General features: G+C 36.5%; 1 protein-coding gene across 1 annotated transcript in view; it reads right to left on the reverse strand.

Moving 5' to 3' along the window:
* The window catches only part of TBC1D19 (TBC1 domain family member 19), a 45525-nt gene extending 19085 nt beyond the window's left edge, over positions 1-26440 (reverse strand). The window contains exons 1-11 of the mRNA XM_082758587.1: positions 26311-26440; positions 17370-17442; positions 16196-16241; positions 15473-15548; positions 9165-9239; positions 8188-8251; positions 7231-7277; positions 4865-4975; positions 3984-4056; positions 3198-3236; positions 1142-1254 (exon numbers count right to left, since the gene is read on the reverse strand). Coding sequence (XP_082614713.1) covers positions 1142-1254; positions 3198-3236; positions 3984-4056; positions 4865-4975; positions 7231-7277; positions 8188-8251; positions 9165-9239; positions 15473-15548; positions 16196-16241; positions 17370-17442; positions 26311-26409 — 816 coding nt within the window. The 5' untranslated portion in view covers positions 26410-26440. The remainder of the gene's footprint in view (positions 1-1141; positions 1255-3197; positions 3237-3983; positions 4057-4864; positions 4976-7230; positions 7278-8187; positions 8252-9164; positions 9240-15472; positions 15549-16195; positions 16242-17369; positions 17443-26310) is intronic.
* Positions 26441-27181: the final 741 nt, after the last annotated feature.

Raw genomic sequence — 27181 nt, forward strand, 5'->3', positions numbered from 1 at the left:
TCCCGGTCTCATAAAGAGCAAGACTTCTAAAGGTCAAGCTGGCCTAGTAATTTAAAAGAACTTAAATCTTGTGTTGAGCATCTTGATTAAGATTTACAATATTTCATTATTATTTCAACAGCTCTTTCTTCTACAGAGAGTTTCATCTTTTACTTATGAGAAACAAAAGCCTGCTCTATTTCTCAAAAAAATAAAAAGAATAAACTAAGTAATTCTAATTCCAGACCAAATAACTTTATTAAAAATTTGTTTTAGTATGAGTACTCCTTAGGTAAGCTGCCAATGAACAAGATTCACACTTATTTTTATGGATAAGATCTTATCATCCTACTATATAGTCACCAATAAATGCTGCAGTGTTATGAGAAAATGACTACATCCTCAAAGGACATGAAATACAGTAAAATCTATACAAGGCTTTTATTGAAATAAAAATAGCCTTCATACATGTAAATTCGGTCATAAATGTAACAAAGTACTGACAATTCTCCAAAGACTTACCTATGGATTTTAATTGCTATGGTATGAATATATTAGATATATTGACAGTTATATGTCTTCTGATACTGCAGAAGAGTTCATTGTTGATGACTTGAGTAAAATAGTAAAAGTGTTTGTACACATGCCTTTGTATTTTCATAGAATGACTCAGGTTTGAAGGGAACTTAAAGATCCTCTAGGTCCAACCCCCTGGTCATAGGTAGGGACACTACCCACTAGATCAGGTTGCTCAGGGCCTCATCCAACCTGGTCTTGAACACCTACAGGGATGGGGCAACCACAACCTCTCTGGGCAGCCCGATCCAGCACCTCACCACCCTCTGAGTGAAGAATTTCCTCCTAATCTCTAACCTAAATCTCCCCTCTTTAAGTTTAAAATCATTCCCCCTGATCCTGTCATTATCTGACTCAGCAAAAAGTCGCTCTCCATCTTTTTTATAAGCCCCCTTTAAGTACTGAAAAGCTGCAATAAGGACACCCTGGAGCCTTCTCTTCTAATGCCTAAAGGCTGAACGGCCTCAGCTATCTCAGCCTTTCTTAATAGAAGAGGTGCTCCAGCCCTCTGATCAACTTCCTCTGGACCTGTTCTAACATATTAACATCCTACTTGTGCTGATTTTACTCTCACTTTGCTCCTTACCTCTGGCTGATTAGAAATATTCAGAATGAGGGCCCACAGATCAGCTCGGAGTGCCGTTGGGCATCCCTGACGGACATACTGTTGAGCAGCAGCACTATCTTGCTCTGTTAAAACTGCAAGAAAAAAAGCAAGTAATAAACTGATGTAGTTTAAGATGTCCAAAGTTTACCAAACTTCAAGTACTTCAATTTTTTATTTTTTTTTTCTGAGTAGTGAAAATTGAGACACACTACACAGCCTATGACAGTAAAAGAGTTCTGCAATATTTGCATATATTTGAAGTGGATATTAGTCTGTTAGACCAATAAAAAAAAGTAATAAAAGACCGTATTACCAAGAAATTTTGTATTACACTGGAATTTGATGCACTTCTTTACTCTTCTATTGAGCTTATTACAGTTTTGTGTGCAAGCAATGGTTCTGAAAGATTTATTTTCAGTGCTGTTTGTTATACAGAGAGAATTCAAGCATTTATTTTGGCAAATAAAACACATGTGCAGGCAACAAAGAAAGCAAGAGAATGAGGTTAGTCCGTTACCTATCTGACTGATAGCCGGAGTGTTGCTTAGCTTTACGTGCTCGTAATATGAAGATTCAGGAACAGGGCTTACAATCTGCTTTACCAGCAAGCATTAGCTAAAGGGAAAATATCTAAAAGGTTTGGAAGGATGAGGTTTGGAATTATAAACCTACTGAATTATCTTTTTCTCTCACTTCTGAAGTACTGAATAACTGGTCTACAAATTTTCTGTTTAACGAGCAGAGCTCTTAACACAGATGGCGTGTCATCTTTTTTCCCCCCCCTTAAAGAACGGGGTAAAAAGAAAAAAAACCTGTTTACCTTTCTGTTTCTTACTGAGACACAAAGTATGAAAAAGTAGTTTTGCTACATACAAGATTAAGTTTTACAATACAATAAAGGAATTACAAATTAGATTATAATAAAATGTAGCTCCTCAGACGAGGTAGTATGTATTGCATAAAAGAAAATCAATGCACCCATGGCAACCAAGGACATAAAGAACACTTTATGTTCTAAAATCCAATAGAGTATGCAAAAGAAATCCCACTGAATGAACTTAAATATTCATGGTCAACACTCTAGCTTACACTTTTACAAGTTTCCGTGTCTTTGCACATACAAAAAGTTAAGACCAACTGTGTAATAGAGGCTGCTCTAAAGAGACGAGATGAGGACTAAAAGTTACATTGTGGATTTAAATGAATGGCTCAGTAAGTTTGGGTGGAGAATTGATTTGGAGAAAAAAGAAAAGAACAGGGAGATGGACAGTACCCTAATGAGTTGCACTTGGATCAGAGAACAGACAATGAACAGAAGGACCACAAAAGGAGAAGACAAAGAAAGGTCATTGTTTTGTTACTACAACAACAAAAAAGGGATGGAGGACTTTTGAGATGGTATCCACCCCACTTTTTTCCTTTGATAATATTTTGCACAAATCACAAGAAACTGTAAGTTGCGTATATTTCAAACATTCCCTGCATGTACACTCCTATAAGTGAACTGGAACTAATAAATGTTTTTTTTTCCTTTCTGGATCAAGTCTCAGCCATCATGGAAACTCCTAACCTTTTTCAGAAAAAGCTGTATACCTGGTAACTAAGTATTGCAATATTTAGCAAGTTCTGCAACTGCAAATTAAAAAGACGTTGTTCTGACGCACTGGCGTAAAACCCATTTCATTAATGAGAACTGTGTGTGCAGGGAAGGGAGTCCAGAGTCTCGTGATTTTAAAATGAAATTCAGTAGCAGCATAAGTTAAGTCATCACCAGAAAGTTATGTGTCTATGCTTCCTATTTCATTTTAATGAAATATTTGTGGAGTTTTTTATCTGATAGCTACTGGTAGACTGCAATGCTTGCTTTTCTGCCCTTGTCTAAATTACAATGGTATTACTGCCTATATTTTGTTCGTCTGCCCAGCTTGTTAAAATTCTAAAGGAATATGAGATATGAAAGTACAAGCTGTATTCATAATACTCATAGGTTTCTGTTGTTGGTGTTTTTTTTAAACAAATGAAAACATATCCGTACCTTTTTGTCCAACACGTACATGTTCATTTTCAAAGAACTCTAGGAAATAAAGAAATACAAATGAACTACAAAAAAACAAATTAGAAAAAATGACACTCAACCCAGTAAAGTATTCTGTATTTTTACTACACATCACTAGCAGTAAAAATTAGCTGAATGCAAAGTCACTAAAAACTAACCTGCATCAGCATCAATGTCTTTTTCCAAGAAATATGAAGAAATAATACCAAAGAATTTCTTCTCATATGAAGGACACAAATACAAAAGTAGCACTACACTGCAAAAGCCAAGACTTCGAATAGGTAAGTTTCCATTTAAAAAGTAAAATAACTTCAGTGTTTTCCATTTTTACATGGAGAGGCCATTTTAAGACCTGTTCACATAGGAATAATTGTATACCAGAAAAAATAACAGAAGATGTTTCTGTTATATGTATCCATTAGTGGTGTCACACTGCAGGGTTGACTTAAGATTTATCAGTATTTTCTGCAGTTTTGGAGACAGAAAAGTTTGTCCTCCAGACTTCATCCTGAAGTGTTCAAACACCTGAAATTAACATATTTTCAAGCTGTAAATATGCTAATTTTAAATCTTCAAATCCGACCCTTTGTATTTTTGATGTTGCTTATTATTAGCTGTATTTTACCAATAAAATCATTAAATTCATAGGTGCAGAATAAATATTTATGGTTCATTATGGAAAAAATACACAAGCTGCTTGATATTTGCACTGTATTCTATGCATTAGTTCTCTAAGTAAATGACTAAAACACAGCATTTGCTAACCAGGAGGCACTTGTGCTGAATCATCAATACCCAGCTGTCCTGTATTTAAGCCTAGTTCACTGAAATCTTCTTTCTGAAAACAAACAAACAAACAAAACAAAACCATAACAAAGTAATTAGTAGTGTTTAATTCTCTAAATCATGAGATTTCTTCTGAAAGGTTTAATGCAAATATTTTCTAAACCAAACACAGTTCTTTTAAATCCATATATATGAAACACAATCCCAGGTTTTTAAAAGAGAAAAATCTCACATCAATACTTAGTCTAGTGTCATTTTTCATGTTGACTATGAAATATGCCTGTATGTAATAAAGTGGGAAATGAGAGATCAGGTTAAGGATAGCATAAACTCCTCAGGAACCTTCTCAGTGGAGCCTTAAGAAAAGCTCTCTTATCCTCCAATGATAACAGTTGTATTCAAGCACTTCCTTCCATTTACTGTCTGACAGTATAACAAGATTTAAAATTACTTTAAGAGAATATCAGACACTGATTGTCATCTTACTTGATCATGTGCAAGCTCAAATAAAACGACAGAATAAATGCGTCTTACAATAAAATGCGTCTTTAGAGTTTATTTTCACACCAAAAAAAATGAAGAAAATATACATATTTTTGTCACAAATCAACAGCGGTGTGGCACAAAATGGAAATTTCCCAAGTGACAATTTATTTTTTATATTTCATTTTCCATTAAAAACTACTTTTAAAAAGACTTTTCTATGCTGTGTTTTAATTGTTGACCCACTACATGTTCATACTGATTTTCAGTTTCAAAAGGAGAAATTTAACTCAATTTTAATGTTATTATTGTTTAGAATCTTGTTCATTAGCAAGGCAAACTAATTTTTATAGAAACCTCTTGTAAGAAAGACTTACCAATTCTGGAATATCTTTAACTTTTAGAGGAACCTGAATTAGCCCCAGATGATTTCTGAAACTAGGTTGTTCTCCATTTTCATAATTTGGGTTTCGAAGGTTCATCAGTACCTTAAAAATGGTAGTTCTGTCATTCCTTGCACATTTTCAGAAATTCACATTCAGAAATTTTCTCAAAATCATCAGTATTGTAAACAGTACATTTGGCATAAGACCATTTCCTGAAACTATCATATGTACAGGCCCAAATTACATCAGACCATATATCAGCTTTTCAAAATCACAAAGGAGCCAAATTTTTCAGGATGCAAACATATTCTACTTTGAAAACTAAGTCCGAATTATGAAATAAAAAAACAGAAATCATTTTTCATATGAGATTAAGTGCTGGTTACATAGTGAAGTCTTAAAAAAAAAAAATCAGCTTCTTCATCAAAGCTATTTGAACACTTAAGAATATCCTCCTGATGGCTAAAATATCTAGAATATTCTATAACACTACTTTTTTTTTTTCTGAAAGAATTTTTATTCGTGTTCTTACATTGGCAACCCTATGTAGCATTCAATCAAAGCACTATACAATTTGCTACTACAATCATTTCTTACTAAATAACAATAACTCTAAGCACTTCCTTCTATTTGACTTTTTTTTTTTTTTAAAACAAATTTAAAAATCTAAAGTAAGGGTAAAATTTAAGAGACAAGGACTCAATGTCAAGATAAATAACTGGACTATATAAAAGAATTTCGTCTGTTACATACTCTAATTCCATGGGTATATATTTTGATATTATAATGTTAAGCTGACAAGGTTACTTTCTAAGATAAGTTTCTTGCTCTTATAAAATTCTACAACAATCTATCTCTGTAATTCTCAGTCTTCTAAGTATTCTAATATCACATAAACTCATCATCAGACTTGTAAATTAAAAGATTAACATAATAAACTGCATACTCTGGAAAGAAAATATTTTTTAAAAAATGGTCACTGGATAAGTCCAAAATGAAAATGGATTCATCTGCAAACATCTGTAAGCTCAAGATTAAATACATAACTTGATTGTTAGGACAATGATGGAAAACGAAAATTAAAATTTGTTTAATTAAAAATTTCAGATATTCCTAATTGGACAAGAAGCACTCTAGAAATGTAACACAATGGACAGAAAGTTTATTGTTGGATTCAGAAATGTACTGGCAATTCATAACCATGAAACATTTCATACGTAAATCAGAAATATGATACATTTTCTCTACCACTACAAAAGACATTCCATTAGACTTGTACTAAATCACATCAAACATTAAAATACATTGACTCTGACTGATGATTCACTATTAGACATCTACATTTTATTCTGCAAATGAGGAGGCCATCTTAACTCTATAAATCTATACTGTTATGTTCTTGATGATTTGGTTCCTGTATAACTGACAAAATATACAGATGCAGTTTTTTTAAATTTTATTTTCAATCTCATTTTAACCCCAAACCTCCTACTGCGTCATCATTAAGTTCACTGTCATCAACAAGGCTTATTACTCCATTGTTAGTTCCTATTCTAAGCATAGCTGGTAAAGCAAGTTCTGTTTTATTAAGACATTTCGTGCTTGAACCATGCAAAATGATGAGTAATACTGTCATTTTAGACTTTAAAGATTCAGCAATCACATAATCTCATTTTTGTAATGATATCATTTGGTTATAGATAAAAGAGTTCAAATTCCACAGAGTTCTGTTACGTTTGATTTTTCACATTCGTCATACATGACCTAAAATTTCAACCAACCTTTAGACTGATTGAAATCAGTCTATCAGCTTCACACATTGCAATTTATTTTATTTATTGCTTAATGTATTGCCGTTTAAAATCTAAAATGAATTAAGAAATAAGATGGAGCTACTCTTATAGAAGATATTAACCTTAACTAATGATCCAATCAGACACTGGTGCTCTTAAAAAGAGAAAAGACCCTGAATAAGCTGCAAAAGCTAACGTGAATGAAAGAAGGACCCTTTAGTAGCAAAAGGTTTGCAAACTAACACAGTAGGGCAATTGTATGGGTAGGTCTCACACTTCATTCTAGGAGTACTAGGAAGTACTATTACTAGTTTTTGTCTCAGTGTAAATATGCATATGGACAATTGCCAAAAAAAAAAAAAGATACTGCAAATCCTTTTTATGAGCTTTCTATTATATCATTCAATGTACAATCATCCCCATCATACCAATCGTGCTTTTTTGGAATAATAGCAAATTGTATTGCTTACCAGTCTCCTTGAGACTTAAAAATTACCTTTCCCACCTCACATAAAAGACTATAATGGATGCAATTCAATCACTGAGTTTTTTCATGATACTTACTTCAAGAAAATCTTTAGGTGCATAAACAGGCCGGAAAAGACTTAGATCTGAAATAAGATTTCAATGATTACATGTTAAAACCGAAAGAGATTAAAAATGCATGCAATTTTCCCATAGCTGTAACACAATTTAGCAATTTCAATAACGCATTACAGCAAAGATTAAAATAACATCATGACAAATATCAGAGTAACAACTACAACACACTCTCCAAGATTATGCTACTATTAGTCAGTGCCTTGGTTTTCCTTGGTATTTAAGTGAAGAGCCCTAGAAAGCCTTTTATCGATTCCATGCAAGTTTTTAGATTGAACCACTTTCAGACACGGGAGTGATATAATATTCAAAATAGGTGGTTTTTTGTTTTTTTTTTTTTTAAATAGTGAAGATTGCTGAATGAAATATGCTATAGTCAAATAAAAAATAGGGACTTGTCATCAGCAATCCATGAAAGGTATTGGTCACTGTGTAGGTGGTACTCCGTGGGATACAAACTATTACTCTAGAAAAATCATTTCTTTTGAGAACTTGGGAATTAACTAACTGTATTTAGCTTTGCTCTCCCAGCCGATATGATCGATTATTCTGTGCAAGTGTTATTTTTATATTTTGTTAATAAAATGTCTGAGCTTAATCATCCATACTTCTGAACATTTTCTTTCTATTAGCTTGAGTTTACACTAGAAGGGGTACTCCTTTGCTGTATAAATCTCTACAGCATCATAATGAGTATTATGCCATAACCTTTAAGTGCTGACTCAGAGTTAGCTCAGTAACTTGAAACAAAATCACAATGAAGTGAATGTTTATGCATAATAAAACATAACAAATCAGAAAAAAAAGACTGAAATCAGTTTACTTTGCATTTATTACATTAATCTTTGACCGATAAATAAGATACATATGGCATTTTTCTATGTACAAATATTTAATGCATGTAATTTTAGTTGATCTTACCTGGTTCATCAGTTCCCATTTCATTCCATTTATTAAGCAGTTCTTTCTGCTCACTTGCAGGCCTCTGAAAGACACAAGAAAGTAACTCTTCTTTTTTAAGAGAATGAGTAAAAAAAATATGTAAATTAATGTAACACTTTTAAAAACAGATTGCACTGGCAGCACAAACTTACTTTGCTAAAATCCAGTTCCAAGCCTGAAGTTACCTTTTTCTGCAGAAAGTCCCAGGTTCCAATTAAAGGTTGAAAAGGTGGCAATTTAATAGTTTTATGAGTATTCTAATGAATTTGAGGCTATTTGATAGTCGGTTTCAGGATTTACCTCCTTTACTGAGGATTTACTGCTTATTCGCTAGAGCTGCTAGACTTTGTCCTCAAATTCCCATCCATGAAAAGTAAAACCAGCTGCACCCTGTATCTCTTATAACGAACTATAGAGGTTTTGCTACATACTGTAGAGAAAAATTGTACATATTGCAACAGGAGCAAAGAACAAAACATTCTGACATTACAATCCAGTTCTGTAATATTTAAATTTAAAGCTTCTAAATGAAGAAATGCAGAATGCAGACAAATAAAACCAATAATGATGTGTCGGTACTAGCAGTTTGCTGCTTTGCTGGCCAGTAAACAAAGTATACCCATATTGCACACAGGCTATGCAGCTCTAAGTTATACAGCTGAGCCTGCACACAGGAATGCTCTGCGAAAAGCCAATTAGCTCTCCAACATGCTGCTCCCTCAAGAGGCTAATTTGTGCAACAGCAGAGGAAGATCTGACTATAGACTTCTCTCAAGTTCAGCTCAAGCAAACACTGCCACAATCTCTGAAATTTATTCTGTACTAAAATAACTTGGATACCAGTCTTGCAGCTCTTGATAACCGTGTGCAAAATGAACAATGAACACAAGCTTACAAGACCAGGTTTAACTTCCAGAAAAACACCGTTTGACAACAGAAAGTTGGGAATACATTACCTTCTGTGCTAGTGGGATACTGAGTTCAGTGCACATGCTATTTAGACTTTTTAGAATTCGCTTCTCCCAGCTTCCCTGAAATTCATAAAAAAAAAAAAATAAAAAAAATACATAAGATTTCTTTTTTTCCCCCTCCAATTTTACCATGACTGACAATATGCAGTTTTATAAAGTCATATATAAGAAAGGATGGCAAGAGTCACTGATTCATGTTAGCAAAAACATTTACATGGTTGTTTAAATGGAAACAACAGAGCAAACAGATTTTATCATCTACATCACAATATAGAACCAGTTAAGTGAGTTATTCAAATTTCAAAACTCAAAAAGCACACATTCCACAATTACTGATTTTTGACATATGCCTAATGTTCAAGCTTCCTTCCACATCTAACAAATTCCTCAAGAATAAAAAATGATTATGAGCAGGACAATGAACTACGCATGAAGTACGCCTCCTCCACTTTGTGACCTGAACAGAAAGCAAGTCTTTCTCTACAAAAGATATTTGAGATGATAATGATTCTCAGAAGTTTAAAAAGTTAGAAATTTGGTGTTCTGTAATGGTGAAAGAGTAGTAGTTCTACAATAACGCTCAGGAAATAGTTCACATATCAAAGAGAAAAACAGAAGTAGAAAATACTTCAGTAACAAGTGGACAGCTTAAAGAGCAATCAGATTCTTCTGACTACTGCATTAGACTTTGAGCCTACCATATGGTGCCTGATCTGTGGATAATTCCTCTGAAGTTAATGCCAGCTAGTACTGACTTCCTAGTCAGCTGACTTAAGATTTTGCTTCTGTGACTACAACAGCACTGGTGGGGTTTATATTTAATTTAGTTTTCTGTGGATGATGAGTCAAGCCCCAACCAAGCAAATGCAAAGACTCCTGTTAATTTCATTTAGCTCTATTTATTATTTGTAATTATCTCTAGACACAAATTCTACAACAGTTAGATACCATCTAACCACATGCTCCTCAAGCTTAAAGTTCTCTCCAAAATGGGCTGCAGTTTATTAGACAGGAAGCAAACGAAGGGAAGGGCAGATGTTCAAATGTTCTGGTTTTTGTTTAAAAAAAAGAAAGAAAGAAAAGATTACATCTTATCTATAATTGCTTTGCTTTAGCTTCCGTTTACATGATCCTCTTATGACATTTTCCATCAAATGCAATAGCTATCTATTACCAGTGATTTTTTTTCTCACAATCAAGTAATCCTTTTACCTTCTCTTGCATAAACAAAACAGACCAAGTATTGACTGTAACAAATGTTTTCCAGATCACCATAAATTTTATAATATTCTATATCATATTTTTATTTCACTGCATTACTGTACTTAAATGCCTTCCAAATGCTACAATTACACAACAGCACGACACAAACTGTTTATTCTCTCATGGATGGAATGAAGCATTTATGGAACCCTGCTTTGCTGCAGAGCATTGACATGCCAAATTATAAAAAATACAAAAGAAGCACAGAGGTGGATGATAGCAGCTTTGCAAGACTGCGCACCAGCTCACACCAAGGAGGAATGGAGGCTGATACCCTCGGTATGACTGACCAGAGATTAGTTGGGTTATTGCATCAAACATGTAACACGTTAGTAATAAATATTATCTGGATACTTCAAGCCTTCAGGATTCTGCCCAGTAAAAGATATTCAAACAAAAGCGACCAAATCCAAATAAAAGTGAGGGTCACACAACCCCTCCAGAAAAGACCTCCTCCTCTCTCCCAAGTGCCACAGGCCAGTGGAATTTCCTGCACTGAGTAGAAACAAAATGCAGTATGCCAAGGGGCTAAAGTAAAAGCCAGAGATCATCAATTCATTTCACTGATAGGGAATTACATATATATTTTAAAGATGATTCCTATAATTTTATAAATAAATTTAACACCAAGAAAACACATTGCTGGAATCGGTATGGCTACAAACGATGTATCTTAATACTATAGTAAGGTCATTTATGAACTAAGTTAAATGAAACTGGGTAGACAACAAATAAACTAAAAAGAAATACATCTGAACTGCATGAACTAACTAGTATTGCTTACATTTTTTTCCCTACTATTATGAATCCCAAAATTCTTTCTTCTAGAAGACTAGATAGCAATGTAATTCTTTCAGAGTACCCAACAAGAACTAGAAGCAAGTAGAATTCAAGGTATCTGGCCACAGATATCATTGGCTACATTTTCTCTAATCCAAACCTGAAGATTTCTAAAAGAGGAGATATGCTAGCAAATATCTTAGTATTGCTCTAGTTCTGATGCTCATGAACTCTACTTTCTCAAAGAGATTTAGAAACTAAGGAAGATGTATTGATTACTGAAGGAAAATGTTTTAAGTGGATCTTTAGCAGTCACAACATTAAAATTTAATACATAGTATTGTCATTTAAAAATTTTTCAGAGTCAGTCAGTCTGTTTCAAGAAAGAAAATACCCTATGGATTTCTTATCTCTTCTGGGAGAAATCAGAATATGGATGGTTGCATCTTTATCAGACTTTAGAAAGTTCCTGGTACCCATGCTTTTATTGAAATCAATGGTAGTATTACTCACATTTTAAACAAGGCTGGAGAGTGCTCTATATTGTAACTCTAAACATACAGGTCAGAAAGCTTTTTTGAAAGTATTTCTGCATAGCATGTACAACATGGGGAATCTGGTCTTAGTCAGGCAAAAAACCTACCAGAATATCAATACTGAATATAGTAATGGACTCCAAGGTAATTTTCTAATCAAGTTTATTGTTTATATATTGACTTTCTTCAACATACAAGACCTGAAAATGAGCAAAGAGTGACAGAGGCAAATGCGAGCAGCAGTAGGGGAGGATTTATTTTAGCAAGGCTCAGTAAGGTCTTCACAGATTTGGCTAGAAGCGTGGAGGTAAAGAATCCATTGGAGCAAGGAACAAACTGGTTAGCATATAAGCAATTATAGTCTTCTGTTTTCCTCGAAGTCCAAAGTGCAGGCCACTGGAAGACAACTTATCCTTTCAGTTCCCTGTATTTTTAGCTACGTAGCTGATGCTACTCAAGTGGAAAACACTGAGTTACCCTTAAGATTTCCTTACGTAGTTCATTAGAATTCTTGTTTTTGTGAATGCACTCCAATACCCTAGGTTTAAGAACTGCCACACCTTCAGGAAGGAACACTGTACTGCAAAAGATCCCCCAGAGTTACGTTTCTTGCTGCACAAATGTCAGACAAAAAATATCATTTTTTTCACTAGAGATAGATTTTGAAATAACAGAAGAAAACCTCGAGGAATGGTGAACAAAAATAAGCACCTAACAACATGGGCTCTCCAGAGCCAGTACAGTATCTCAGCTTCCTTTGAGGATGGCTAGTTGATTTAATGTTGCCTTAATCTGGAAAGCAACACCTTTCAAGCAACAGGGTAGGAAGACCTACTCCAACACAGAATGGGCTTCTCCTTTCCTGTTTTCTTGCTCTTTATTCTCTGTTACTGGATGCTGGGACATCATTTATTATCTAGCAATCTATCTCCTCTTCACATTTACTTGATTTACTTTTCTGTCAGAACACAACCTGAAACATCAAGCTCCTGGCTTACAGCTAAAAAAACAGGAAAAAGGAACTGTATGGATTAAAACACAGTATTGCAAATTTATGAGTTATGTATTTATGGGACTTTCATGATAAGAGTTCCTGTTGAGATTTATAGTGTTTGGCTCATTGTGAACTTTGTAAGATCTATATACGACACAATTAGAACATAGCTGCATGGGAGGTGTTAGACTCGAAACACTTCCTAACATTTCTTTGCACTCAGCTTCTTATTCTTTAGCTCTGTTTATTCTTATCTTTACGTTGTCCACTTCATTTCTATGTTGTTGTTTGCAGCAGTTTTCCTAAATCAATCAAAGGCTTTCCTAGTGATCCCCAAGAGTGAAACAAATACCTGATAAGGCTTGCAATCATTTCACCTCATCAAAATACAGATAAAAAACAGTAAATATAGGAGTCTAATGGATTTGAGAACTTTTCAACTCACACCAGTCTCTGCTGGGCAGATAAAGCAAGTTAGCCAAGTCCATATTTTTTAATCCTAGAATTTAGTGCTAACACCTAGTATGCATTAAGATGTCTAAGTTTTAAGAAATAATTCTGCTGTTTAACAAGGTGGGAAGAGGTTTGTTTAATGTTCTATCATTTTCAGGAAAGCTGTTTTTCTTTTGATATAATGAAAAGAATACAGTATATAAACTTCAGGTTACCGGAAAAGAATCAGAAAACCAATCAGATAACCAATTTGAAAAGCAGAAGGGTTAATTATGAACATTTTAATATCTACTGTTAAAAAAAAAAAAAAAGTAAATAGTTTTAATTACTGATTCATTCAAAATAATTTCAATAAATTACATCAAAATAAGATGCTTTTCAGCCAGTATTACCCTTCTTTCCAGAATACTGAGGTAGGCCAAAATTAATTAAGATAGAAAAGGATAAAGAAAATGCCAGCAAACTGATAACAATAGAAATAGCACTTTAAACAGTGCCTGTGAATAACAAAAATCAAATATGACGTACATGGAAAACATTTTTCTGCTAGGACAAGTTTTGTGGATAGCATCAAAATATTCAACTGTTGGGATGCTAACAGACAAGTAAAATGAACAAAATCTACCTACAAATAAAACAAAACCAGTCTTCTACCTTCAAAACATTAATTAGATTTCTGATACCTAGTGGAAATAAATGAGTAAATTTCTATTTTTAGTTTACCCCCAGAGGTATCAGCAATCTGTATAATTGCATTTTTGCTACTTCCAAATATTTTAAGTAAACAAAAACAAAGTCAAGGAAATTGACTTCAAAAACATTTTATATTGTTCGCTGTTCTTTATTCAAACAAGTTACAAAATAAAATTTAGTTATGATTCTACTGCTCTGATCATCCTTGGTTTTTTATAGGCCTACTACTTACAGTGATAAATGAGTGCATCTTGAAAATCAAATTCTCACATATAAATTGGTGTTCTTAGAAAACATCATGTAAATTCCCTAACCATGTATTTATGCAACTTTGCAACTGTTACCATTTATCAGTATTCTCCTATGAAAAGGATTTGTATGTTTTTATTGAAGAGTTGTATTTCAGGAAAGGGTTTAGAAGCAGATAGGGATGCCTAATACTCTGAAATAGATCTATGAAACTTTGAAACAAGTAAACAAAGGACTTCTTTTCATTCCTAAATTATCAGAAGAACTGCTGTTTCCACACAGTGCTAAAAATATTGTGCAATTTAAGTATTACATACACCTTATAAAATAATAACCAACAAAACTTGCTCAGACAAACATATAAATATATAAACACATATATAAACACTACTGTGCTTTTTTCATTAGTAAATTGATACGAATGATTATTTTGGGGAAGTAAATTGTGGCATCGCATTCCACATCACAGAAGAAAATTTGTTTAATATAATCTTTGTCCCCAAATGCTACAGACTGAAAACCCAGGGCAGCAAGATAAGACTTACTGGAATAAGCAACAAGATGATTGAAAAAAGTAACACAATTTGTTGAATAACTTATAAGAGAATACTGCTATATATTTCTAGGCACGGCTGAGTTAAATACAATTTTATCCTCACCACAAATATTCTGGTTAGATCGTACTCTTGAATATGGAAAGAAAAAAAAGCTTTATGTGGAATTTTTATTTATTTGAAATGGCATGTAAAAAAAAATCCAATGAAGTAAAAATATTATTTTCCTGACATCCAATATCTTTGCTCAATCTTTTACAGTCTTGTTTCTCTTATTTTCCTTCAACAGTTCTTAACCTCCTTATCTCTATAGTTTTCACCTTCCTTTCACATTTCTAAGTACTGAAGGTATCTCTTCCTGAAGATCTCATGATCTGCACAGCCTGTTGACTTTCATTGCAAAACTGCCTACCTGTATCTTTTCAAAATAGTATTTTTGTAAGTCTAAGTAAAATGACCAATATCTACACTTCTTTTTCTCAACAGAATCAAACTCTCCTTGTTACGTTTTACATGGTCTCTATTCTGTAACATTCAGCTACCTGCCAATATATCCTACTTCGTTCATGGTTGGAGAATTACTTGAGCATTTTTGCTATGTATATAAAATATCAAATATACAATGTCATTATTAACTTTAACACACATACAATTACATATTTTTTGTAAGGTACAAATGCTAGAAATTGTACAATAATGTTAGAATTGAAATAAATGTCAAATAGCCTAACCAAAGATCTAGTAAGAACCGTAAAATTGGTAACAACCAACCTGTGCTTTCCTCATATAAGCTAATGGTTCTTTCATATGCTCAGGAGGTGCTGCAGGATGACAGGGTGAAGGAAACCTTGAAGAAAGCATAGTACATTTTAAATGTTCAGATCTTTATTTTGCTTAATTAATTACTTGTAAACTTAAACATATATTTTTTTATGAGAACACTAGTAAAAACACTGTGTATGGTGATCAAAACTAAAAATAAGCATTATGTTAAAAATTATTTCTTCAGAATTTCCTATGGTCACAGAGAATGTAATACTATTAGTAACATTACAACATGAGTTCTTCTGGTACTAAAACCAGTGACTTGTTGCCAAACATTTCCTCTGGCTTACTTTTAACTATCTCAAACATCTTTCAGGAAATAAAATTTACCAAAAGCATTTGTCATAGCCTGAATTTTCATTTATTTAAATGCATTCAATCAGTCCCCATCATAAGATTTTGGGAAAGCCTCCCAAAGTGTCCCCCAAGTTTTAGCTGGTAAGGTCACTCTTGCACTTGCAGTATAAATAACAAAAAAATAACTGTACATTTGAGTCCAGTATTTTCACTAGGATGAATAAGAAAATAATGGTCCTTTAAAATAGAAATGAGGTTGGCACCCTTAGTATGACAGATCTTGCAGATAATAACAACATATCAGCGTAACAACATAAAGGAATTAAATCACATAAATGGAACTTATTAAATAAAAACACTAAATAAACTCACACGTTGAGTTCACTATAAACAGCATTCTGAAGCTTCTTTTCCCAACCTGTTAAAATGAAATAAAAAACACGAAGACAACTTTATGAATTAATACTAATGGAACATGAATCAGAGGTTGCTTTAGAATCATTAGAGTTTTCTGTCCTGTCTCAATTCACGTCTACCTACCAGACAGACAGGAAGAGATGAAGACAGGAAGAGATGAACCTAATTAAGGTAGGAACAACTACAAGTTCAAGTCTGTATAAAGGTTGAATATCTTTTATTTTCATCTGCTATTCAAATAATTATAATACAGCTTTGGTTAAATAACTATTTTGTAGTTTTTCAAAAACATATTGTTAAAACAACTATAAATATTAATAGACACAGCATTCCTGGTGATTACAGATCTTGTATCACTTACCAAATCTTCACATTATAGTTACATAGCCTACAGCTTCCAAAGGAAGTTGGAAATTTACCTAGGGGTAAACTTTTCAAGAGTACCTCCATGAATGCTGTTTTCATTTTTATAAAGTGACTGAACTCTTGTATCATTCATAACTTAAAAAAAATTACCAGTATCTTGTAAAATGATAAAATTACTTCTTAGCATGGCTCATTCAAAATGTTGCTGTAATCCAAGAAATTCTTCCCTCTTGATTTGCTCTATCCTGTTTAATAATCTGATAAAAGTTCTCACAAATCCTGTTGCATTTGTCTATATTTTAGCAATGCCTCACACAATCCAGAATTAACACAATCTCCATGTTGAAGTGCTAACAACTTCAAAGACAACTTCAAATTTTAAACTACATGTATCACAACACACCTAAAGTAAAAACAACTATTTTTTGTTAGAGTTCCATACACAAAGATGTGTCTTGCTGAAATAAGGGCTAGGTCTCAGTCATGCTTAAACCTACTGTAAATTTTAATTATTTCATTCCATTGGATTTACTGAACACTGCAACCTACAATCTTTCTTCTATTGACAACGTCTTATTTATAAAAACACAGCTAACAATTAATTGACACATAAGCTAATTCAGGCAGAAAATTATAAAAAGTTCAACAGTCTTACAAGACTCCATCTTCTTCCTTTTCATAGAATCATGGAATGGTTTGGGTTGGAAGGGACCTTAAAGGTCATCTAGTTGAATGTTAGTAAAAAGAATGAAGTATTACAAACCTGATGTCTTCAGAAAATCTTTAATATCTTCTTTCAGTGATTCCAATTTAATTTCAGGTTTGTGTAGGCTAATCTAATGTGAAAAAATCATAAAGGAATAAATTAATAAGCATCAAACATTCAACTAAAAGAATCTGTGTATTTTAAGTTATGAATTAAGAAATATGCATGCTTAGTGTTACACAGCAAACTGCCTCCTACTAACTTGAAGGTGGTAGCTACAGTCAAAAATGTCAGCCAACTTTTTCCTAAATCAATCTTTGTTTTTACATCAGTGATAAAAGCTGTACATTGGTAAAAGGAGAGGGACTACCAGTGGCACACAGGCTTGACATTCTGAGGAATCACCCTACATAGCACAAATGCCAGTTTCTACACAGTAAAGGATTGGTCACTGACATGAAAGGATCAAACTGAGAATGTTCCACAACTTCTCGCTTATCTTGGCAGATAACAAGTGCCATCTTCAAACTTCAGCTAAAAGCTGTGGACCAAACATTCTCCTCTGCAGCTCTGATTATAAGGTATATACAGTCCCTTGTAACGAAATGCACTTGACACAAGCCAACAACCAGCTCCACAGCCCTACCATGAAGATGTTGCTGCAGATTTTTCAGCAGCAGCAGGAACAGCTGCTATAGCATCTCTTCCTGTAGACAGACCAAGAAGAGAAGAAAAACAGACCAAAAAGCTCCAAAAGGACATCAGTCAGAAACCCAGGAATTTCTTGAAGTGACTGTAACGCATAGTTTCCTAAACATGAAGTGCAGCCATAACCAATTGGCACTGAAGGATAAATCTAGAGGGTTGGAAAAGAAGAGCAAGCCTGTCTGCAGACTTGAAAATATCACTGGGAGCTCCGTGTGAAACTTACATGCCTTGCTCTGGTAGTGCTGGGGAGTTCAAAGCATATGGCCACATCAGCTACCTAGAAATCTGAGATACCGCTTACCAAAAGCTACTCAGCCGTGTTGCAGCCATATCAGCTGCTGATTCTATTATGATAAATCATGCTGCTTATAAACACTGCCAGCTCCTCAGCAGTTTGCCAGCACTAACAGCACTGCTGACAGCACGACAAGCTTTCGCTCCTTCATACAGCCAGCTGAAAAGGGGAAGGGATTAAAACACAGAGACTGAGCATCAACATTTTGCCTTTTTAGGCCACCCTGCTATTATAGGTAATGAAGGTTTTTGGATTGGGTGCATTGACTGCAACAGCAAAGAGGCTGCAAGCATGCTTTTGGAGATGGAAAGGTCATTGTAAGGACAAACCATAAGATGCAGGGAGTTGCTTGATTCTCACATCAAATGACAAACATGTTCTGTTCAGCACCACAGCAAATGCTGGCAAAGGACCATCACTAAAAGCAGGCTTGGTGCCTCCCCTGTATGGATTCGAAATATAATAACATACTTCAACCCAGGCACCTTGTGCCTTACTTCAGAGTTCTTTCTGAATATTTTGGTAAATTTTGTCTCCTGGGCTAAGTATTGCCAATTTTAATGCCACAGTCCACAGGGCATTTATCTGTGGGTCCTGTAGTATACACACGCTTCAATAATCACTTCCAGATATGCAAAAACCCCCTCAGAAATTCATTGACAGACGATGAATCACAACGAGAAAGCTGTACAATGTACTAACAAGTTTGTTGATTGCCCTGAAAGTGTAACAGTGCACCAAGTGACGAATGTGCAGACAAGAGAACAATATTTCAATTCCCTGTTGTACATGAAGCTGCAAAATTGGGGCTTTTGGCTCATTAAGGAGATTGTCAGTATCAATGTCAGACCCCTTTTGTGTGTGTGTGTGTGTGTGGATTCCTGGAAATTGACACGGGATATTGTGAGAGGGGAAAAGGGAGCTCAGTCTCTATGGAAAGCTTCCCATTTTCCCTGTCAGGCCACACAGTATCACCGAGGTACACTGCAGATCCAGAGCAGTAGAAGAGGTAAAACCAAAGCAGGGAACCCTTCACGTGCTGCAGGGCGGCAGTGAGAAAGAAGCAGGACAGTTCTTTGGGGAAAACCTCCATGGTTTATGCCAGCAATTCACATCCACCTGTTACCTTCGCTGCTTCATGCCCCTTTGTTCAGTCAATTCCTATTTCACAACTAGCTCTGCTGCTGCAGCAAACATGCTGCAGAGAATATTTATTACAACTTTTATATTTTAGTCCATTTCTTGTGTCCTTTTCTTTCTCTTGAATGCAAAACACCCTACTGAGCCAAATTTTTGTATAAGAAACATGAAAATTTCCCCCCAAATTATGTTCATTTCCGCAGAGGGCACTTCTGTCCCACTCTTCTCATTTCAGGCTGTGATCCCTTGAGCCTCTTCCCATTTCCCAAGCCCCCTTTCTACCTTTCCTCTTGTTCCTTCTGATTACAATCAATGGACCCCTACAGTGCCAGACGGAGCCACAGAGCCATGCCAGCTGCTGCTGCTATGGGCTCGTTGCGTACTGCATTGCTGATCGATGTGATACCCGAAATGTGAGTACCTGGCAGCCAGGCCAGCTCGGGACTGCGACAGCTGTAACACAGAAGAACACATCCCAGGTCTGCGTAACATAGCCAAATGCAAAAATACTGGAATTAGACGGTCTTTTTAATGTCCCTTCCAACCTGAGCCATTCCATGATTTCAACTTATTCCTATTAGTTAATTTTCCTAATAGTTGTCAGTATTATGTTGCAAACACCATTTTAGTATTTTGGTAGGTTTTGTTTGCTTGTAAACTGCTCATTACAATGTACTGCTGAGATACTGTTTGCATTTTCACCCACTATGGCTTTTTGGTAGCATGAAAAACACATTAACAAAATTTTCTTCTATAGAAAACATTACTGTGATTTATGCTGATAAAAATGCCTGCCTACGGTTTATTGGGGGAAAAAACACCTTGAGGTGATGTACTGATGAATTGAATTAATTTCCTGCATGACCAAAATGCAGGGTACACACAAGCAGAGTCTCCAATTTCAATACACATATCTTGATAAAAGATTAAAAAAAAAAAAAAGAAAAGATAATCTTTCAGGAGTCTATCAAAGGCAGGGTAAAGGAGCCGGAGCAATAGAAGTCAAAAACCTGTGAGGGCAAAAAACAACAGCCAGACCAGGGAAGAAGTGATGCTATCCAGTGACTCAACCAGGCCAAGACAGAGTTCTAAAAGGAGAAAGAGATGCGTGGAGCACATTTGAGCAAACAGTAACAAAGTATTTCTAAAAAAGGTTAATGTCTACTGCTTTTCTTTCCAGTCTAAGGCCGTATAGGATTTGGCACTGTACATATTCTTATGGTTTGGACACCACAGTTCAAGGGTTGGGTGTCCACCTTCATCCGCAGTCTTGGTCCAGACCTTACAAATCAAGGAGCAACTGGCTGTTGGGCATTTCTTCCTAAGCCATCCTTATGACATTTCTTGGCACTCTCATCCTTCAGCTGTACAGCAGAGAAAGTAGTTTTGAACTTCAGCAATTTGCCAAAAGTTCTTCAAAGTGGATAAGGTGCCACTAGCAATCCTTTGCATTTACATTCTGCACACAGCTCTGATTTTGGTAAGGTATCCTGTTGAAATCCAGGCAGTCACCATCATAAGTGATACTCTAAATGCATTACAGATTCTGCACTTGCATGTCAGCAAGGAAGAAAATCCAGAGACTCAACACTGAAACAAAAGGATAGCATTTCCTAGTTGGAAAATGGTGTAGAAAATTGATTTGTAGAGCAAGCAAACACAAAGGGACAAATTGAGTTGCAAATTAACATCTAAACTTGGAAATAGAATTCAGCCATCAGGATCGAAGCAGCATTGATCATGCAAGAAGACAGATGAGCCCCTAAGGCACAGCACTCAAAGCAGCATAGGAAAGTGGCCAGAGGACCAACAACACACTACATAGAGGAAGTTCAACACAATAAAGCACCACAGCATAACACCAGTGCTAAGCTATTTTTCTTCCCCAAAAATAATCACTACAGAAAATTGGTCCAAGTATACTGAATTGTGGAATTGTATCAGGTGAACGTTTTTTTTTTTTTGTTTTTCCCTGATGCAACCAGTTCTGCAACTAACTTTACACACTAAATATTTCTACTGGCTGTCCACCATCATCCCTTTTCAACACCTTTCTGTTTTAGACAAGTATGCACACCAACAGTGCAATTATTAGTCTTCACTATGACTTTGCACAAGCGATCAATATTTTTAGCTTTCATAGCTATTATTTCCCAAATTACAATAATGCACACTATCCCACGTGAAGTCCAACTTTAACAGACTGAAATCAAATGAAGGCTAAAAAAATAATTCCCTTTTCCATATACTCAATTTGGCCATAACTAGATTTTATCAGAATCAAGCTGACTTGTTCAAAACCACTTCAAGTATTACGACAATTTCAGTGTAAACACTCTAAACACCTAAAAATCCTAGAAATTTAAGGGAGCGATTTGTATTTATTTTATATATTTCTGTATGCAAAAGACAAATACTTCTGAGCATAACTAGACCTTCAGGAAGTAGAGAACCCTGAACACACTGACATTTTTCCAGTACTTGCACATTCCTACAGTAATTACACTAAGGGTGAAAGTGTTGTGAACTCTCCCATACAAGTAGAAACAAGTTTAAAAAAATCTAGTAGTTGAAACAGAGTTTCGAATAGCCTCATACATAATCAACAGCTTCAAACGTTAAGTTCTCCTGCAAGATGTACAGGATGCATTTTTAATAATGCAATTTTGATGTTTTAATTAATTTTCTAGGTTTTATTTAAATACAAGATTAGCGCTGCAAACAAAATGCAAGGAGAAACGTATACAATCCACATTACTAAGAAAAATAAATCTGCAAATCAAGCTTGCATTGTTTGTGAACTCCATAATCTGTTCAAAGTATTCATAATTGCATTCAATTTAAAATTCATTACACTGCAGATGTAACTGCTGAGCCATTTGGACCAGAGCACGAGCTCCATCAGAAGGGGATAGCAAGCTCTTTGTTAAATGCGATGCACGAAAAGGAATCATTAATTATCTCTGATGACTCATGAGCCTGTGTTTACTTGCTAAGTTTTATTAAATAAATGCTACATTTCACAGAAACATTCTCTTTCTTAATTTGATCTTTTACTTAAGTAGAAATCTGTATCAACTTTTTTTTTTGTAACTGTTGGGAAAAAGTGCCATGAAAACCATACCTGCAGGTATCTCGCAGATCATTCACTCGATGTGAAGCTCCCTGAAATGTTCACCTGCACTCCCTCTAGAAGCACACACAGAGGCAGCTTCAACAAGCATCATTCCTGGTGCTCCTCTCTTTCTTTGCCCCAGCTGAAGTCTTATGAAGTCCCTTACCTCTCACTTGGGTTGATAATTTAGGTCTTTAGACCTCACATTTCCACTTTTAGCCTCCTCAGCCAGCCATTACCTTGTTCTGCTATGGCTTCTCCTTAAAGCACTCCTGCCACAAGCATCTTACGAGAAACACAGATCTGAAAGTGTCCACGCACAAAACACCCGGAGGGATTCCTTGTACTGACTGTGGCTATTTCTTGCTTGATTTAAAATATAATTCAGAACCTTTACCCTTCATTTTATTCTCACCTCCTGTTTTAGGGAAGTTCTTCAGGCTTTTTTATTACTATTTTTTTCATTTTATTTTTCTTTAAAACCTTAACTTGTTATTTGCCCCTGGCCATTAGAAGTTCCAGGCAACTCGGGCAGATTCCTATTCGGGCTCTGGAGAGAGCAAAGATTTTTTATGTTCTGTTAAATATCTCTGTTAAAAGGTGACACTTTTTTCAGTTCTCTGAATGGTTCCATTTTTATTCTCACTTCACTGATGAAGTTACTGCCCTCCCCCCAACAATAAAAGCAAGGTTTTACACAAAATTTTGATTTCAAACTCCATTTTCTGTCTGAAGATTTCACATTTCCCTAACCACCTCTAATTTTTACCTTAAAACATTTCAGAAAGGGAAGAATGAAGACAAAACCAAACAAATTTGGTTACAGTCTCACACTGAAAGTTGTTCCTGAGAAATTGCAATCAGTTTTCAGAAACTCCAATGGCCCCAGCAGCACTCCTACCCGTTGAAAAGCTATTAGCTAATAGTTCTGTACTTTATCACTGTTATTATTTCCTTTCAAACACGACCCAAAATAAAAACTATACTCACTCTTTCCTGCATTAATCTCTTGGTATTAAGTGCAGGCACATCATCAATATATTGAAACTCAACCTAAGAAATCAACCTAGCATTTCTTTTCCCAATCTCCTCTAGCTAGCATATGACCCTACCTCTATTTCACTCCTTGGGACAAAAATGTGATTATCTGATACCCACAGAGCCAGAGCTGTGACAGCAAATCATTTGGTGCCCACACCAAACTAATTTTAAAGAGATTGCACATCACAGTCCTTGACACAGGTGCGGGCTCCCAGTGTCAGTCCAACGCAGCGCTGGCGCGATCAGTTCATAACTGCAGGACTACTCCATCATCTCTCACAAATTATGTCAGGAAGTTGTGTTTTCCCACAGATTCTATTAACTGGTGAAAGAAACTGTTCATTCTCAGCTCTCCTTCCTAGACTTTAAAGAAGAGATAAGTTTACAAAACAGTTGTTGCTGAAAGTTAAAATAACATTGGCGAGACTACACGACACCTTAAAAGTATCAGGCAATATTATACCAGATTTTATGATGCATTCCAACTCTCATGTTTCTACACTGACATATAAACATCAATTACTGTAAAGGTAAAATATAACTGTAGCAATAATATCCAAAACAGTAAGTTTTATTCTGACACACTGCCTCGATGCATTTCTCAAAATACAGCATGGCTTTCAAAAAGTAACTTAATTTTAACTAAAAAAGGGACCAGCGATAGCTCAGCACTGTAAGCAGTGGAGACTAAGCATTGTTCAGAAACTGAAAGGTAACCAGCCAACAAAGAAATCCTCCATGCCCTACTGACCAACTGGAGTTCGGGCGCGATGCACAGCAACGGTGAAGATTTTGAATTTGATAATGCAACTTCAGAAGCACTCCAATGGGAGGCAATGGGAGAGAAATCAAGCATTAATTTAATACGGAGAGTGGCAAAAGTCAGAAACCTTCAAAATTCCATATAGCTAAATAGGGATGGAGCAAAGATAAGGAACGCGCAGATAGGGCCTTTGCAATTGCACAGCACAGAGATAATACGATGAGCAATATAGATAGAACAAGTCTATATTGTACAAGAAAAAACATAAATGCATGCAAGGTCTATAAAAAATGAAGATCAAGCAGAACATAGAGATTCCTGACAAAGGGGATACTTTTGGCCCTATTAACTTAAAGTGCAGGCTCTAAAAGATGACTTTTAACGTTGCAAAATTGTTTATTGGTATATCTAAAGACCTTCCAGTCTTTCAGATGACTATGCTGAGTTATAGCTCTTACTTAATCTTCTACTACAAATTCTTCAAACACCTACTATAAGAATCAGCCTGAACATTTGCCTCCTCCTCTTTGCCCTTCATCCACACGTGCACCAAGTTCTTCTCTTCTGTTCTGTGAAGCTATCAGGACAGATTTAACAGTGACCATTACACTGGGATTTATTTACTCCACAGGTTACCCTCATGCTGTTAGATTACACAGTTTCAGCTTGTATCGAGTCAGTGCCAACCTGCTATAGAATCAGGGAGGGATGCAGATATTTAAGGGCCATTTCAGACATCAGATCGCAGAGGGGCACTGCTAAGGTCCTCAGACTGCCCACCTGGTGCTCAGAAAAATAGCCATCCACCAGCGGCACATAAATACCTCCCTGTGTATTAAAAAAAACATGCTAGGTACCAGACAGCTGTGAAATGAGGCCTTGTGGCAGACAGAGAAGAGAGAATAAAAGCAGAGATGGGCACAAACATTACATTATAATCAGTAAGGGAGTTGTTAAACAAGAGCTCTGTTCTGAAAACCCATCGCTGCCTTTACCAAGGACAAGGTCTTGAATTTAACTCTCCACACATCATGACAGGCCATCTATTTGGGATGCTGAATTCCCCAGAACGTAGCAGGAACCCAACACCTAGGTTGTTTTATAAATCTAGCCTCCTTAAAGTCATGCATGTTTGCTTACTCGCGTTTTTTTGAGAGCAGTCAGTCAACAAGAGCCAGGCAGATAGACATATATTTAAAAAAGCATTTGGAGAGCCAACCAGCAGGTGTTTCAAACAAAAAGAAACCCCCCAAAAAAGACACACAGCAATGCCTCTTGCTAGGGAAGCCTTTAGGGATGCTGAGAGAAGAAAATCTCATTTCATTTAAAAACCCAGCAGAACTAAGGCAGATAATGGGCATCCTATCCTAAAACAAATCTGCACAACTTTAAGCACTGTTTGCAAAATGTTAAATAAACCCCAAGATTATATAAAATGAAACCCAAAGGATTTCAGTGCATGCATTGATAGCTATAGCAGCACTACTGTGTTGTCATGGTCATGAAATCTAAAATAAAATATATCTGAAAGGGAGTTCACCTGAAATATAAAAATATGGTTTCAAACGCAGACAAGTTACCACATACAAACTGCTTTCCCAGCTACCATAACGCACTTTCAGTGAGTTTTTCGCTTATTTTTAGCTCTTTACAGCAACCCCTCATTTCCCAGGGGGCTCTCTATGGCAAGGGGGCACTTCAAGCCTTGAAAATCTCAGACAAAAGCCAAACCCGGTCACTTTCGGACCGGCCGAGGTTTGAAGGGGGCAGCCCCAAGATTCGCCCCGAAACCCTTCAGCCTCACAGGGACAAAGCGAGCCCCGGGAGCGGCCGGGGAAGGGGAGGGAGGGGAGGGCAGGGCAGGCCCCGGGCCGCGCCCCACAAAGCGCTGGGCCGGGGGGCAGGGAGCCGGGCCTGGGGCCGGGCCGGGGCTCACCCGGGCCTGTCGCTCGAGCTGGGAGTGGAGGCTGGAGCCCTGCAGGCGCTGCACGATCCGCGCTATGGTGAGGGACAGCCCGCTGTCCGGGTCCAGCATCGCGCCGGGGGCCGGCCCGGAGCGCTTTGGCCGCCGCACCGCCGCCCGTGGGGACGTTACCAGGCAACGCAGGGAGCGGGGCGCGCCGCCGCCGCGGGGGCCGGGTGGAAAATGGTTCCCGGCTGAAGAGTTCCGCGGTGCCAAAGTTTTTTTTATTTTTTTATTTTATTATTTTATTTTTATTATTTTTTTTTATGCCCCCCAGCACGGATAGGCAGTGCCCTGTCCATGGGCTGCAGCTGGACAGGCTGTCCTGGGGGCTGCCAGCTCTCCACGGGGCACTGGCAGCCTCCTTCCAGCCCGTGGGCGGCGGTTCGAACATAACTCTGGTGAAAAAAAACCACACTGCTCCCGTTTCCTGAATGATTTTGTCCAATAAATCCCGCATAAAAACTGCAAGTGGATCCAGGGATGTGGCAGCACCTCCTGAGCTTAGGCATAGATACCAGTAACATGTCCCAGCCACCTTGTGTTGGGTCCTGTACAGAGAATCATAAGATGGCCTGGGTTGGAAGGGACCTCAAAAATCCTCTAGTTCCAACCCCCTGCCATAGGCAGGGACACCTCCCACTAGATCAGGTTGCTCAGGGCATCCTCCAACCTGGCCTTGAATACCTCCAGGGATGGGGCATCCACAATCTCTCTGGGCAACCCATTCCAGTGCCTCACCACCCTCTGAGTGAAGAATTTCCTCCTACACATGGCCTGCTCTTTGCTTGGGCTGAGCTGACAGACAAAATGTCCTCGTCCCAGTGGGCAGGGTGAATGTGTC

The sequence above is a fragment of the Aythya marila genome, assembly GCF_965140915.1.
Source record: "Aythya marila genome assembly, chromosome: 4".
NCBI lineage: Eukaryota > Metazoa > Chordata > Aves > Anseriformes > Anatidae > Aythya > Aythya marila.